This window comes from Pseudochaenichthys georgianus, chromosome 21 (assembly GCF_902827115.2).
Source record: "Pseudochaenichthys georgianus chromosome 21, fPseGeo1.2, whole genome shotgun sequence".
NCBI lineage: Eukaryota > Metazoa > Chordata > Actinopteri > Perciformes > Channichthyidae > Pseudochaenichthys > Pseudochaenichthys georgianus.
In genome coordinates, this window is record NC_047523.1 from 22,303,571 (window position 1) to 22,317,903 (window position 14,333).

Below are 14,333 nucleotides of genomic sequence, written 5' to 3' on the forward strand. Positions count from 1 at the left end.
TAAAAATCTCAGTTTAATATATGCTCATTCTCTGTTAAATGCATGCATTTAGCAATCAGTGTCCATTTATTGATGCATACAAGTAATTTGATATGACAATGCGAAATTGAAAAAGTTAGTTATAGTAAGTCTCAATGATCTCAATGGGATTTATATTTATAAATAAAGGTTTGAAATGAAATGAAATGCCCTTCAATTACAAAAATTACAACATAGCGCAACATAGGGTATACTGCAAAATGAATGTGACACACTTAAACAAATTGATATTTCTCAGACAATAGAGATAACCCTAACAGTTTTTTTTTTTACCAAAAACCAACCTCATTGCAATAGGAATGTTTGTTATCCTGTGATAAGCTACTTCATTTAGTCATATATGAGAAACTACCAAGTGAAACTATACCAGGTCACCTTTCCCCTTGTACTGTATGGGGTTTGCTTCTGTTTTCTGAAATAAAAGGTACACACCAGTACTCACAAACGCACACAATGAGTAGGGTGGTGACCTCCTTTTGCTTTGTGTGTTTGTTTGTCAAGCAGATGATCTTATCCTCTCATCAGTGGGTTCTCCCATTACAACAGAGATCAAATCACTGTTCACCTTAAGCTGAAAGTATAAAAGGGCAGAGAATAAACGCTCTTTCCACATCTTCTTACCGATACCTGGACTTTGGAGAAGAAACAGAAACTATGGTAAGATGTGATTAACTTTCAAACTTTCCGCTAGTGCTTGTTTTTTAATCTATTAACAATTGTTACATTTTCTGCATTTTTGCAATAATTGTATGAGTGAAAGATAAGAAAATGCTTTTAATTTGGATCAGTCCATGACAGACAGAGTGGTGTAAATTATATAATTTGATACTTGGACTCAGGCCGTTGAATATATGTTGCAGAAATGTAGAAAGTTAACAGATGTAAAATATAAACAATGTTGCATTTTCTCTGCAGCGTGAATGTATCTCTATTCATGTGGGCCAAGCTGGAGCTCAGATTGGCAATGCCTGCTGGGAGCTGTACTGTCTGGAGCATGGGCTGCAGCCTGACGGACAGATGTCCAGTGGCAGGACCACTGGAAAAGGAGACGTCTGCTTCAACACCTTCTTCAGTGAGACAGGGGCAGGAAAGCATGTTCCCAGAGCCATCTTTGTCGACCTGGAACCCACTGTCATCGGTAAGTGCTGGTTATAAAGCTAATGATATTAAACAGATTGGATGTTTCCATGTATTTATGTAGTTTTACTATTGATGTACCAACGTTTTTAAGCATATGATGCAACTGTGTTGATATTCATTTTTAAAAAGTCTACATTTATACCAATGATAATCATCTCTTTATTACCAGATAAAATATTTTGTCTTGCTTTTGTAGGAACATTTTACTGTTGAGCTCTTAGTTGTGTGTGAGGCGTTACCACGGCGCTCATGGGCTTATTGTGACCGTGTGTAGGTGGCGTATCTCGGACAGAGGAATGCCGCGAGGTCTGTGGTTTAATAACCGAAAAGTCATAACCATCAGGCTTCTGCAGCGACTCCTGCTGCCTACTAATCAACAGATTGGAGGCAGATGGTGTAGTTACTGTGCTCCGCAGCTTATTAATAGCGCAGGCTTTTGTAACGAACTCTGCTGGCTATTAACCGATAGGTCATAGGCAGCTGGTTCACCCAGGGTGGGGGATATGTGAAATACATTTGTAACTGATTACTCAGACAACATCTTGGGAAATAATCTTCTTCCGTCAAGGCCGGCTTTGTTTTTTCGGCGGCTCTCGTGGAGCAGACGCCGAACGGGAGTACCTCACTCCCTTCTAACCCCCCTTCTCTGGTTGGGGGCCGGAGGCGACGGCTGAGGTGCCCCAGCCGTCGCTGACGGACGAGTCTGACGCCTCGGCTGTTGCTGCTGCGAGTGTCTGTCCGTCTGCCACTGTGGCCGGGTTGGCAGCTGACGTGCTGGCGGATGTCCTCCGCTTTTCTCCGATGATCCTTGCCTGGGAGACTGCCAAGGCTGCTCACAGCGTGAGTGCCGTGCTGGCCGCCTTAGCGATCTCTTCCGCCTCCTCTGGAGCTACGGTGGTTAGGCCAACGTCGACCAACGTGACCACCGAGTTGGTCAGCAACGCGATGTTATTCGCTGCTGCAGACGCCTGGAACGCACACTGGTGGGCCCGGTCAGCCTGGCGGGCGACATACTGGTCTTTGAGGGTGGCCAACATAGGGCGCCGTCCGGCGACCAAGTTGGCCTGCCTAACCCCGAAGAACGCCGTTAAGCTCGGTTCCAGAGCGGTGGTGGTTGGAAAAACCTCGTCTGTGAACCCCTCCACCTTAGTGAAGGGAACAAAGGTCGCCACCGCTGCCCCTTCCTGGTATCGCCTAATGGCGGGGAAGTGCGGCCAGATCGGGAAAACACTCCGGCCATGTCATCCAGAGCCACCCTCTCCCGTCCTCGGGGAACTGGGAGGCCTCTGCATGCTGCTGCTTTGCCGATTATTTCTGGCAGCTCCAGCATAATGCCACCCAACGCCGGTAGCGCCGTGGCCACGCAGAAGGGGACCACGTGCTCGGCCGCCACCTCTGACTCTCGCTCCGACCCCGTCTCCCCCGTCCGGGGAAGAGGGGGAGGGGAGAGCCGCATGGCAAGCCATGGAGGGAGACGGGGTAGGAGTCATCCGACTCCTGCCCCCCACTCGCCTCAAGAAACAGGCTGTTGTCCCTGTTCTGGATGGGCCAGTCGTCCTCCTCACCCGCAGCAGCTAGAGTGTCCGCCCTTTGCTTCCTGTCGGATGATGGGAGACAAACACAATGTGAACATGCGATCTGCTGGCTGAGAGCCGCGTCCGCGTGCTCTGGCCCCAGGCAGGATGCGCATATTGGGTGCAAATCGTAACTCATGATGTATCCCGTATTGCACGAAGGACACATGCAGATACGATCATTGCTGCTCATGATTTATTCTTGTGCTTCAGTACTGCTGGTTGCTGAAGAAAAGAGGGAGCAGATTGCCGGGCCTCCTTCCTATTTATACCGGAAGGAAGCCCGAGGGTGGGGCCCACCTGGCGGGTGGGCGTGGACTACAAGTGTTTCAGTGCTGCGCGGGGGCGCAGAGGGATAACCCAATAGCGATAGCCTTAGAGGGCGAAGCCATATACGAAATAGAACTTGTTTTGACCTGTTGATAATCAGTTACAAAGTATACAATGGGCTTGGCAGGCCTTGTACCTGCAGTTGCTTCAACCAGCCACCAGATGGGAGCAATGTGACCACTTTTGGTTGAGTTGGTTTTGTCCTTTCAGAATCACAATCAGAATTCATTTATTCGTCCCACAGAGGGAAATGTACATTTGTTACAGCAAATAACGAGCCAAAGATAGCTTAATATTAATTAATAAGCATGCATACAAATATTAAAGATAGAAGTAGAAATTACACAAATGTACAAATACACATCCAGTACTTTGCCTGCATGTAAAGATGTAGAGTCCTTGAGTGACCAGTCTTTGAGCATGTGATGCTATGTCAAACTAACACCAAAAGCCTGCTTGCTTTTAGGTTTCACTTATATGGTGGTCTACTACATTAAAGTAGGGCTATTGTGTCCTCATTCAAGTATACAAATGCTCAACTCTCTTTGAATAAAATATTCTGATCCAGAAAAGTCACATTGCATAAGGATCAACATTGGCAGAAGTATTAGTATGCATTACCTGTAACTAAGTAGCCTACAATATAAGTAGCCTATCACCGTGCAAAACTACTCTATAACAATTACATTTTTTGTAGGGTAGCCTATTCAAGAACATAAATATCACTCACTGAGAGAATTACATTCTTTAAAAGCCTGAGTTATTAGATAATTAATATAAATCATTCCAATATTATTACAAATTATTATCCCTGGGGGCTTGTATAAACTATTAATTAATAACATTCCCCATGTATGACACATCTTAAACTGCAAAGTTACTGTGGCTGCCAGATAAATGTTGCTTTATGTGCTATAAATATATTGAGTGAAAGTAGAAAGGAAAAACTTTAGCACAGTAGCCTATGTTGGTAAATTGATTAGCAAACATTGCACCACTCTTTAGTAGCCGAAGCATGTAGCCTAAATGCGGTAGCGTTGGCATGACATTATATTAAATATATCTGTCCAGATACGGTCATTTTGTTCCTATGTATTTCTGAAGTGGTTAGCCAGAGTAGGTGGATACCATAAGAAGTGTTTCGGTATTGGTGAGGCTACATTAGCACAGAGCAACAGGCGGCAGAGGAGGCAGGGCGGGTCTGAACCATAGGTCTGAACACCGTAACGAAAACCCTCGCATGTTCCCGACGCTCCATTTATCTCCCTCTCTCTCAGCTGATAGTGACGTAGCGCGTCAGTTTAGACCAGCACAGGAGGCAAACAGGGCTGTCACTCTGTCAACTTGTTTTCCCGGTGTGGACAGTAGAGTAGACCGCAGAGGCAACACGGTAGCCTGCATTGCAGTAGACATATTGTGTTGTCAGAGAGTGTTTGTGTCGGGTCGCTGGAGAGGAGGACTGAAGGAGGAGGCTGTCCACGCGGCTGTCAAGAAGACAGGGGGAGCGCCTACATACCAGAGGCACCGCTATCATAACTAATTCATTGTCGCTACAGAGACCGGTGGATAGGCTAACCTGCTAACCAATTAGCCCGAAAGACTCACACGGTAGGTCAATTTAGCTTCGGCTAGTCTTGATAACGTGTGGCTATACACACTGACCGTACACTATTTTGTATAGACGTACAACGTTGCCCTAATAGAAAGTATGGTGTCAACCGAGTAACCAAATAACGGCGCTTAATGTTAATGTACTGAGACTACTAGAATATAGACAGCACCTCCTTGCAAGTCCAAATGCCCGTGTATGTAAGTTTGCGTAGGCCTACTGTCATGTCAGCAGCAGTTGTCAGATGCCATGACTCTAGAAATAACATAGTAATAATACTCGTGTTAGCCCATGGCTGTTCCCGAGGGGGCATAGAAAGTTATGTTTAGGTATTTTACATCAGTTTGGAAGTCCCCTTCAGCCCTAAAAGTGGTCCACTAATGAGATTGGCATGGCGGTTTGCATGCTGACTAATGTTGGCTATAATGGAACTAATGACTGTACAAAGGTCCTATCAGTTCAAGGGTACATTTCCAACTAGGCTATTGTTAATAAAAACACTTTTTTCTTCAATAGATTCAAAGAAAACAATATTTTCAATGACATACATAATATTGATCTATGTGCAGAATACAAAAATAAGTCGTCCATAATGTATTTACATTAAAAGATACATCTTTTACCTTGCAGTAGGCCTACAACTGTTACACCACAATATCTCATGAGTGAGTAAGTGAAACCGGATAACAAATAAATAAACCTCTATAGCTATGTTATATAATATTACTCAATAGCCAAAATAGTTTCACGTAAAAGTTGCAAAAACAAACAAAAGAAGTTTATTGTTTCTCATTAAAGTCCACTGCAATAATGGAGTCTTGTAATGAGTCTTTACTGGATGTATCTCACTAAGCTACTGATTTATTCTAAACAGTGCTTACTGTATTAACTTGTACTGTGTTGTCCTCTACCCAAAACAATTATTTGGCGTTTAGGCCATCGATACATTGGTCATAGTAAAGGGTATACATAAAAATGTTGGTCAACTCTTAATGTATCTGTTGCTTTAAAGAGCATATCTTGTCTATGATGATCGCATGTTGGCTGAACTTGATGGGACTTGAATTAAATGATGTTGACCTCTCAGTAAATGTTTAGTTTTCAACAGGCCAAAGATCAGTTGAGGTGAACTTAATTGACTGTAAAGTGAAAGTAAACTGATATCACTGCCACTCCCACACACGTGTTTTCAATTGCTGTGGCAGATATTTGCTCTGCTCATGTTAAACCTGGGCAGAGCATGCTGGGAATTACATGATGTCATTAAACAACATTTATTATAAAAGGTGTACTGGCATTACATATTTAGCAAAACTAACAAGACAGTAAGTGTCAATCAAGTGCTCAATAAGTGAAAACTGGTTTGTTAGTGATCTAATTCCAAAAAGGGAATTACACGTTTTCATAATATGTATTTGTCAACACATGCGTACTCACATTCAGAATGATAAACAACTATGTTTACATTACACATTGCCTTCTTTAGCCATTCACTACACATGCTGCTGCCTATTAAATAAATAAGGAGCATAGAGCTGTTTCTTCTCCTTTTTTGGATTTTAGGAAATACCAGAAATACCAAAGTTTTACGAACGTGTTACTCTCAGAGAATGGAATTTGACAAACTGTGCATGTCCAATCGGAGTTGAGTTTGTCCTGAACTCTTTCAGGGGGCGGTGAGGAGTCACAGGGGGCAACATGGTGGACTACTACAACGTCCTGGGAGCGTCCAAAACAGCCTCTCAGGATGACATCAAGAAGGCGTGAGTATCCTGCTTTCAAGCTTTACATTACACAATTTATTAACAATACTTATAATATGCAGTTATTGAAAACATATTAGTAGTGTACCTACTGCAAGGTTATATTGGCCTTGAAAAATGTGAGACTGCTACAAAATAAGCAGTTTTTTCATTTTATGCACTGCAGGGTTTGTTTGATCAGGGGATACCATTCATTGTACAATTGTTTTTCTTTTAATATATCTTTTCTGCATCAGTCAATGTTTGTGTATGTTTCCTGAATTCAGTTACAGGAAACTGGCACTGAAATGGCATCCAGACAAAAATCCAGACAACAAGGAGGAAGCAGAGGCAAAATTCAAAGAATTGTCTGAGGCCTATGAAGTCCTATCTGACAGTAAGTTAAGGCAGTGTCCATCTTTATATATATATATATATATATATGGATATATACACTTATCTATATATAGATATATACAGTATATGCATGTGTGTGTGTTGTTGACCGCAACAGCGGTAATTAAAGTTTAAAAGTCTCAAAAATGCTACAACTACTGTCACAAACTGGATGAATGTGAAGTATTTTGTTAAAGGAGGATGAAAGCATAATTAAGGAGCACTATTGGAGTGACTTTGATGGTTATTGGACTCAGGATTAATTCATTTGGATTACGGCTGTATGAAGAAATTAAAGGACGGCGCGGAAGTGGAAACAATTCACAAAGGGATTAAACTGTTAAAAACACATGCTCAAAGTAAGCCGGATTTTGCCGATGTGTTTATGTGGATTCAAAAGTCGTAAATAATCTACAAAATGGAGGAGACCGATCTGGTCGGAGCAACTGTGACAAATAATCCAACTGAAACCGGCATGGACAATGACTATGTTTTAAAAATGCTCTTATCCAGACAAGCCTGGTTTGGACACTTTAAGGGCAGAAGAAACATTTCTATTAACGAAAGAATTATACATTTCTGTCTTTTTATGCCTTTATTAGCTACAGTACTAACTTGAATTTTTATTAAAATTAATTAATAAATTAAAAAATATATTTTATTGTAATGTAGAGACAAGGCTTTTAGCGACAATCATGTATTGCACTACGATTCTAAAAAAAAAAAAAAAAAAAAAAAGTCTAAATATGATATTTGGCCTCAAATCATCTGAGGCCTGGCGCCCCCCCAGGTTGGGAACCACTGGTCTAATGGATAGTGAGGTGGGCTGATGATTGGGAGGTTGCGAGTTCCCGCCTGGAACACCACTACTAGTGTGCCCTTGAGTACTTAGCCCTCAGTTACTCCAGGGAGAATGTACCTGTAATTGGTCATTGTAAGTCGCTTTGGAATAAGGCGTCTGCTAAATGCATAAATTGTAAATTATATTCTTGGGAGATTAAACCCCACAGATCCTCAACTCCGGTGTGTCTCACTCATTAACAACGCAACACAGAGCAACAAGAACGTTGTCGACAGTAGCCATGAACTCGCATGTATTTTCTTATTTGAGGGGGGGTGGATGCGTGGGCCACCCAAATAGGTTAAGGGTCTTTTGGCTTTTCTTGCCGGGGGGCGGTGCGGTGCCCCCACAAATAGAATCAAATTCTGTGGGAAACACTGTAGGTCATAGGTTTTTATTCCATCATGAAACTCTGCTCTGTTCTTCTCCTACAGAGAGTAAGCGTGATGCATATGACAGATATGGAAATGACAGAAGGCCACCCACAGGTAATTAAAACCTAGCTTGAAATATTATTGCATCCACTACATGTTCTTCCTTGTGTTTCATGCAACCTCCATTTCATTCACTATTCTCATGTTGTGGCACCATAACGTTGTCCTCCCTCTACTCTTTCCCCCACTACTTCACTCTCTTTGCTGCTGCTCATCCCTCTGACCCCGACTACTTGCTTTTCAGGTTCCTCCAGCGCAGATTTTTCTTCAGATTTCCCAGGATTCACCTTCACATTCCGCAAGCCAGATGACGTGTTCAGAGAGTTTTTTGGCGGCCAGGATCCTTTCGCTAACTTCTTTGGTAAGTCTGTCACAATAATCCAATATTCATTTGGATTTATATGAGCATTTTTATCCTTTATATTATATGAACAAATATTTATATTTAAAACAAATAGTTTTGGGGGAACTCAATGCTTTAGTCAAAACAATTAGTGTTACATTTGGTCAGGTACATTTTTTCGGTTTTTATTTTCTAGATGCTGCTAATGACTTTAGCCTTTGGTGACATTTCACATCCCACATTCATCATAGCATATTTATTTATATTGTAAGAATTTGTATATAAAGAGTTTGCTATCTGTTAACTCTTTAATTTAATCTTTACATTTTTGCTCATTAGTCACATGTACAGTAAATGAAATAAGTGTACTTCCTACCCCTCACATTAGAAGATTCAATTGAGTAAAGTTTTCAGGTAAAAATAAGTGTCTCTCTCTTTCTCTCATCCAGATGACTTCTCATCCTTTGGAGGCACGTCTTCTCGCCTCGGGCCCGGGCGATTCTTTTCTTTCCCTTCAGCAGGAGGTAAACAGCTACATGAAGAAAGTTAAATGGCAAATACAGTAGCATATCCATTATTTTAGCAGCAAATAAGACATATCATGGCGTATGAAAACATCAAAGAAAATTGAAACAACAAAAATGTGGCACAAAAGTATACTTGGACTCTATGATTAACAAATGTAAGTTTGTGGACAAAAGTCAAAGTCGCTGTGACCTCACAAAACATGTTATTGACCTTTAACCAGGAATTCTTACTCTAGATATCACCATTTCACAACATCTTCTCTCTTCCCTTCCCTTCTCTTCTGCTTTCCCTTCCTGATCACCTGTCCTTCTTCAGTTGATTTTACATCCTTCTCCTCTTCCATGGGTGGTCTGGATGGGATGGACAGCATGGGCGGCGGTATGGGCCACTTCAAGTCAGTTTCGACCTCCACTCGCATCATGAATGGCAAACGCACCACCACCAAGAAGTACGTAACGGCACCAAAAGAAAAGTTACCCCTCCTGAAAACTACATTATTTTCAAATATTTCTCTATTTCTTTACCGAACAGGGTTTCACGGGCAGGGCTTGTTATTAACTACTGTATGCAATTCATGAACGTGAAACATTGTAGGAAATGATCTGAAATCTGTCAAAAATGTCTCATTTAAATGTTCCTTCACTCTTAGAAGGCGTACACACACAAAACTATTTCAAGTATTCTAAGAACTTTTGTTGTTGACTTAAGTGACAGATGGGGTCCAAGAATAGCAAGCCGCATGAATGTGTAGGAGCAAATGATTTCTTAATGCTCTTAATGTTTTCACGTATTGGCTGATGTTTATTGGATTGTCTTTGCTTTTTAATGACTGTTTTTAAATGCCTTTTTATAATGTGTTTCTGCTGCACTATTTCTTAATGCGCTTAATGTTTTTCATTTTTGTAAAGTAATTTGAATTGCCTTGTGTTGAAAGCTGCTATATATATATATAAATGTACCTTGCCTTGCCATTTATTTCTTTTTACAGGACGAAGGAGAACGGGCAGGAGAGAACAGAGATCGAGGAGGACGGGGTGTTAAAGAGTGTCCTAATTAATGGTAAAACAACATTCAGTTTGCACTATTCTATTTGTTTTATTTGTTTTATGTCCGATATATATTCATGTTGCACTGTTGGAGGAGCCTGTGACTTAAGATTGTCATTGCCATATCTACACTGTAGCTAATGTGCACATGAAAGCAATAAAGCCTTGAATCTTGAAACAACGGATACTGAATGGTGTAAAAAATAAACTGATGTCTAATGTAGCCATTTTTATCCCTTCACTTTCTTCTAAATATATTTGTTAAAGGTCACCTATAAGGCAAAATCCACTTTTCCTGTCTTTTATGCATAAACATGTGTCCCCTCTGTGTAAAGAGATTCTGAAAGTTTCAGGAAAAAAGATTCACTCTCTTTGTTACCTGACTCCTGATCCATTTATATAAAAACCTGTCTGAAAATGAGCTGATCAGATTTCGGCCACTTTATGATTTTACAGTATAATAGGGGACCTTTAATGAATGGTTTCAGTGACTTTTAATGCTTTCACAAACAAAGTCAAAGAGCAATATCAAGGCTGAACATGCTAATCTGAAAACCATTGACATTATCTTATCAAAAAGCTTTCAAGTTGAACGTTGGATTTAAAGAACCTGTTATATTGAACGCTGTGTATATTCGTAACTCACATCAACACCTTCGTTCTTGTGTGTGTTGTCTCCAGGTGTGCAGGATGAAATGGCCCTCGCACTGGAGCTGAGCCGACGAGAGGATCTGTCCCGTAAATCTCCTCAGAAGCCCCGAATCCAACACAGATCACCTGCCGAGTGTGAGAGACCCCGCCCCAGCCCTCACTCGGCAGCCCCACACCGCTCATTCAGCTCCGCCCCATTCTACCACTACGGGGTCGCAGCTGGCAGTGAGGATGAAGAAGTAGAAGATGAAGATCTGCAGGTGGCTTTGGCATGCAGCTTGTCAGAATTGGATGCCCAGCAGAGAGCTGCTACCGACTTCATATCAGGTGCCGGGGATGGGGGCAAAGCCATGAAGTACAAAATTAAGACTACACAATGTAATGTGGCTGATGGTGAAGGAGGGGACGGGGGGGAGGTTAAAAAGGGCTCAGGGCCTGGTGCTGGGTGGGAAACGGAGGGAAAGGGAGCAAGTGAACCAGACTTCTCTCCCGAGTCCTCCACTACTGCCACCACCTCGCCTCTGAGCCAGAGCAGTGAAGAAGAGTTTGCACCTGCCGTGAAAAATAGTGACCGCAGCATGAAAAAGAAAAAGAAGTGCGGGTGTATTATGTGTTAATACTGTGTGTGTGTGTGTGTGTGTGTGTGTGTGTGTTTCTGTGTATTTGGGATGCCTTATTTTTTATATTTACCTCTGTGTTTCTGCTTTCAGCCAGACTCTAATTTAATGTGATTGCCAGACTCAGACAGTGCCTCAACTTATCACAATGCTTTCATGCAGATTTAACACTAAGAGTGGCAGTTAGTCGACTTTGACATGGTGCCAACCCAGACATCTCCATATAATTGTTCAGTACAGCTAAAAGATCAAATGTAAAGCAATGCAGATGATTTGTGAATGTATGTAAATATGCCAAATATTTACACAGACTGAAAAGATTGTGAGGATCGAGAGTGTGTGTGTGTGTGTGTGTGTGTGTGTGTGTGTGTGTGTGTGTGTGTGTGTGTGTGTGTGTGTGTGTGTGTGTGTGTGTGTGTGTGTGTGTGTGTGTGTGTGTGTGTGTGTGTGTGTGTGTGTGTGTGTGTGTGTGTGTGTGTGTGTGTGTGTGTGTGTGTGTGTGTGTGTGTGTGTGTGTGTGTGTGTGTGTGTGTGTGTGTGTGATCAATGGATGCAAATCTATAATGGCCCTTTCACACCAACGCGGTTCCAGGGCCGGAGCTATAGCCCGGTTTTTCCTGTTCACACCGCAGCGGAGCCGGCTCTAACAAGATGTTGAACTTTAATAACTTTTAAAAACTTGTTTTATTGAAAAAATGGTTTATTGATCAGCTGATACTGATTTTTAGAATATAGAGCCAAAAACTAAAAATGAAGCACACTTTGCAAAACACATTGCTTGTTTGCAAACACACCGGCTTCCCAGTCAGAATTGCTCAAACCGGTGGCCAAAGTATCATTTAATGAAGTACATAGTACAAGCCTTAATACACTAAAATATCATGACCATATTTGGTCAGATTGTAGATTAGGGCAACCCTTTATGAGATTGAAAGGCAAAGCACAGTGTGCAATAAATACTGCATTAAGACTGATTGTAAATGATAGTCTCAATCTTTAATATTGTGATCCTTTAATGCCTTTGCATGATTTGACTACTTTAGACTTTATACAAATGTTTCCTACATTAACACCTAAAATGTGCCAAGTTAGAAAAGCACAGGTAAAGAAAAAGCTATACTTTATTAGTGAACAGGAGTGTTGTCAGGTGAGGAGGTGGGAGGGAGTGTCGTTAAGTTCAACTGCACTATGAATGCTTTAAAATGATGTCACCAATCAACAAATCAATGTTGCGTTACCGTCCAGGAAAAGTGACAAAAAACAACCTGCTGACTATGACTGCTGCTGTAGACCTGTGTGTTGTGTGGAGCGAAAACATTACTCTAAATGTAATGAATACGTTAACACTTTTTTTACTGCTGTTCAAGGACACACCTGTCTCACTAAGTACCTTATCACAGGTCCTGTTTCTGGCACAGCTGATATACATAGAGCACAATAAGTGTAGTATTTAGATGTCGCTAATTTTCACGAGTGCTTTCTTTCTTTTTTTCTGCATGAGTTTTGCTTTGCTTTAAAGAATAACGTTCATCACTTGCAAACATTAAGCACGGCTGATACTGTTGATGCCTAAGGGAATGAGAAAGAGGCAGATGGTTTCTCTTATAAAAAAAGAAAGCTCCCTGTATTATTTGTATTTCCTTGAACTGCCATGTGTTTTGTTATTTTTATTTTGTAGATTGTTAAAAAGGAAATAACAAATAAAAAGTGACTCAAAGAGGATATTTGATATATTTGATTTTTTTAAGAACATGGCAGTAATTGTTCTGCCTTTTATTTGTCACATATTTCACGCCACACCACTAGTGCACCACCATTACTACTTCAACTAACGACCACACATGAAATCACTGCAGTGCCGCTTTCCTTTTCATTGATATGGTATTTCTGGATCCCAAAAAAAGTGATGTTGATAAGCCATTTTTAAAACAAATGAAAAGCGCACATAACATAATTTAAAAGAAGTACTTGATCAGTATGCTCACTTTTGATTTCACTCAGTTTGTTGTTGAACCAATGTCTTAATATTAACTTACCGTACTGACTCATTACACTCCTTTATTTATCATTACTACGTCTGCCTGTTTCTCATCTGCTCATATCGTCTCACCTTATGTTGTGCAATAGATCTATTGAAGGAATAATAATAATAATAATAGTAATAACTCAAAATAGTGTTTTTCAGTTGTTTACAGAAACACTAAAAACCTGTCGAAACAAGATGTACAGCTAGCCAGCACCAATCACACATTTAAAATAATGTTATCTGATATTTTGTTCCGCACATACTATTTTCGGCTGATCTGTTCCGCTTCCATTTTCATTATGCTGCTTCGCTAATGATGTGCTGGTATCACCTTTTAGTGCCGTTTGCAGTATGAAATACATAGAACATACTATTTTTTTAAATCAATACGTGACAAACATCTTATTACAATAGAATTAAGGATTTAAAGAGTTCAGTGGGAATTTGTTGTCTTACACATCCTGCTCCCTGTTTCAGACTCAGACTTCGAGGCCTTCACAAGCTAACCTGATTGGCTCGTGCTGCCCTGAGGTAAAGATCAGTGTGAACCTGAAGCCCCCTGAATGTTGCCCATTAAGCCCTTTGTAGATGGAGTCCAATCACTCTTAGAAGTAATATTTATAAAAGGTAATCATATTTGCATTACTGTTGAAGTGTAACATTTCCTTGTTCATTTATTCTTACAGGTCAAAGGTCAATTCCCCAAGATGCACTTGTCTCTCTCTGCCCATCATGGCCACTACCTGCTGAATGAGACTTAAATTATTCAAATGTGTGTTTTTATGTGTGTGAGTGTGTGTACATAGCTCATTGTGGAGCAAGAGACTGGAACGTTTGTATTTTGAAACCCAAGGAAATAGTTGTAATCTTCTCTGCTTTAACTGCTGTGTCAGCAGAATGATATGCTGAATTATGCCTGCAAGTGGAAACTGATAAATGAAACTAATAGAACAATGTTTTAGAAGGAGAGAAAATAAAGCATTTCTTGCTGACTATTCTGCATCAGACCATATTAGT

General features: G+C 40.9%; 1 protein-coding gene across 2 annotated transcripts; it reads left to right on the top strand.

The window, feature by feature from the left end:
- Positions 1 to 4,255: 4,255 nt before the first annotated feature.
- Positions 4,256 to 14,311, top strand: dnajb2 (DnaJ heat shock protein family (Hsp40) member B2). Of its 2 annotated transcripts, XM_034109857.1 has the most exons (11): positions 4,258 to 4,691; positions 6,363 to 6,455; positions 6,722 to 6,831; positions 8,106 to 8,159; positions 8,350 to 8,466; positions 8,898 to 8,972; positions 9,292 to 9,424; positions 9,965 to 10,035; positions 10,704 to 11,000; positions 13,794 to 13,847; positions 14,003 to 14,311. In XM_034109857.1, exons 2-10 carry the CDS (start codon positions 6,391 to 6,393, stop codon positions 13,820 to 13,822), a joined length of 951 nt encoding a protein of 316 aa, XP_033965748.1. In that variant the 5' UTR covers positions 4,258 to 4,691; positions 6,363 to 6,390; the 3' UTR covers positions 13,823 to 13,847; positions 14,003 to 14,311. The 2 variants fall into 2 exon arrangements, with proteins under 2 accessions (XP_033965747.1, XP_033965748.1); XM_034109856.2 differs by lacking the exons at positions 13,794 to 13,847; positions 14,003 to 14,311 and having other exon boundaries at positions 4,256 to 4,691; positions 10,704 to 11,689.
- The last annotated feature ends 22 nt before the right edge of the window (positions 14,312 to 14,333 follow it).

Excerpts from the sequence above, each read along its gene's own strand:
- dnajb2 (XM_034109856.2), top strand. The coding sequence starts at position 6,391 with ATGGTGGACTACTACAACGTCCTGGGAGCGTCCAAAACAGCCTCTCAG. Across the intron at positions 6,456-6,721 it reads CAGGATGACATCAAGAAGGC|TTACAGGAAACTGGCACTGA; the intron begins GTGAGTATCCTG and ends TCCTGAATTCAG. Across the intron at positions 6,832-8,105 it reads CTATGAAGTCCTATCTGACA|AGAGTAAGCGTGATGCATAT; the intron begins GTAAGTTAAGGC and ends CTTCTCCTACAG.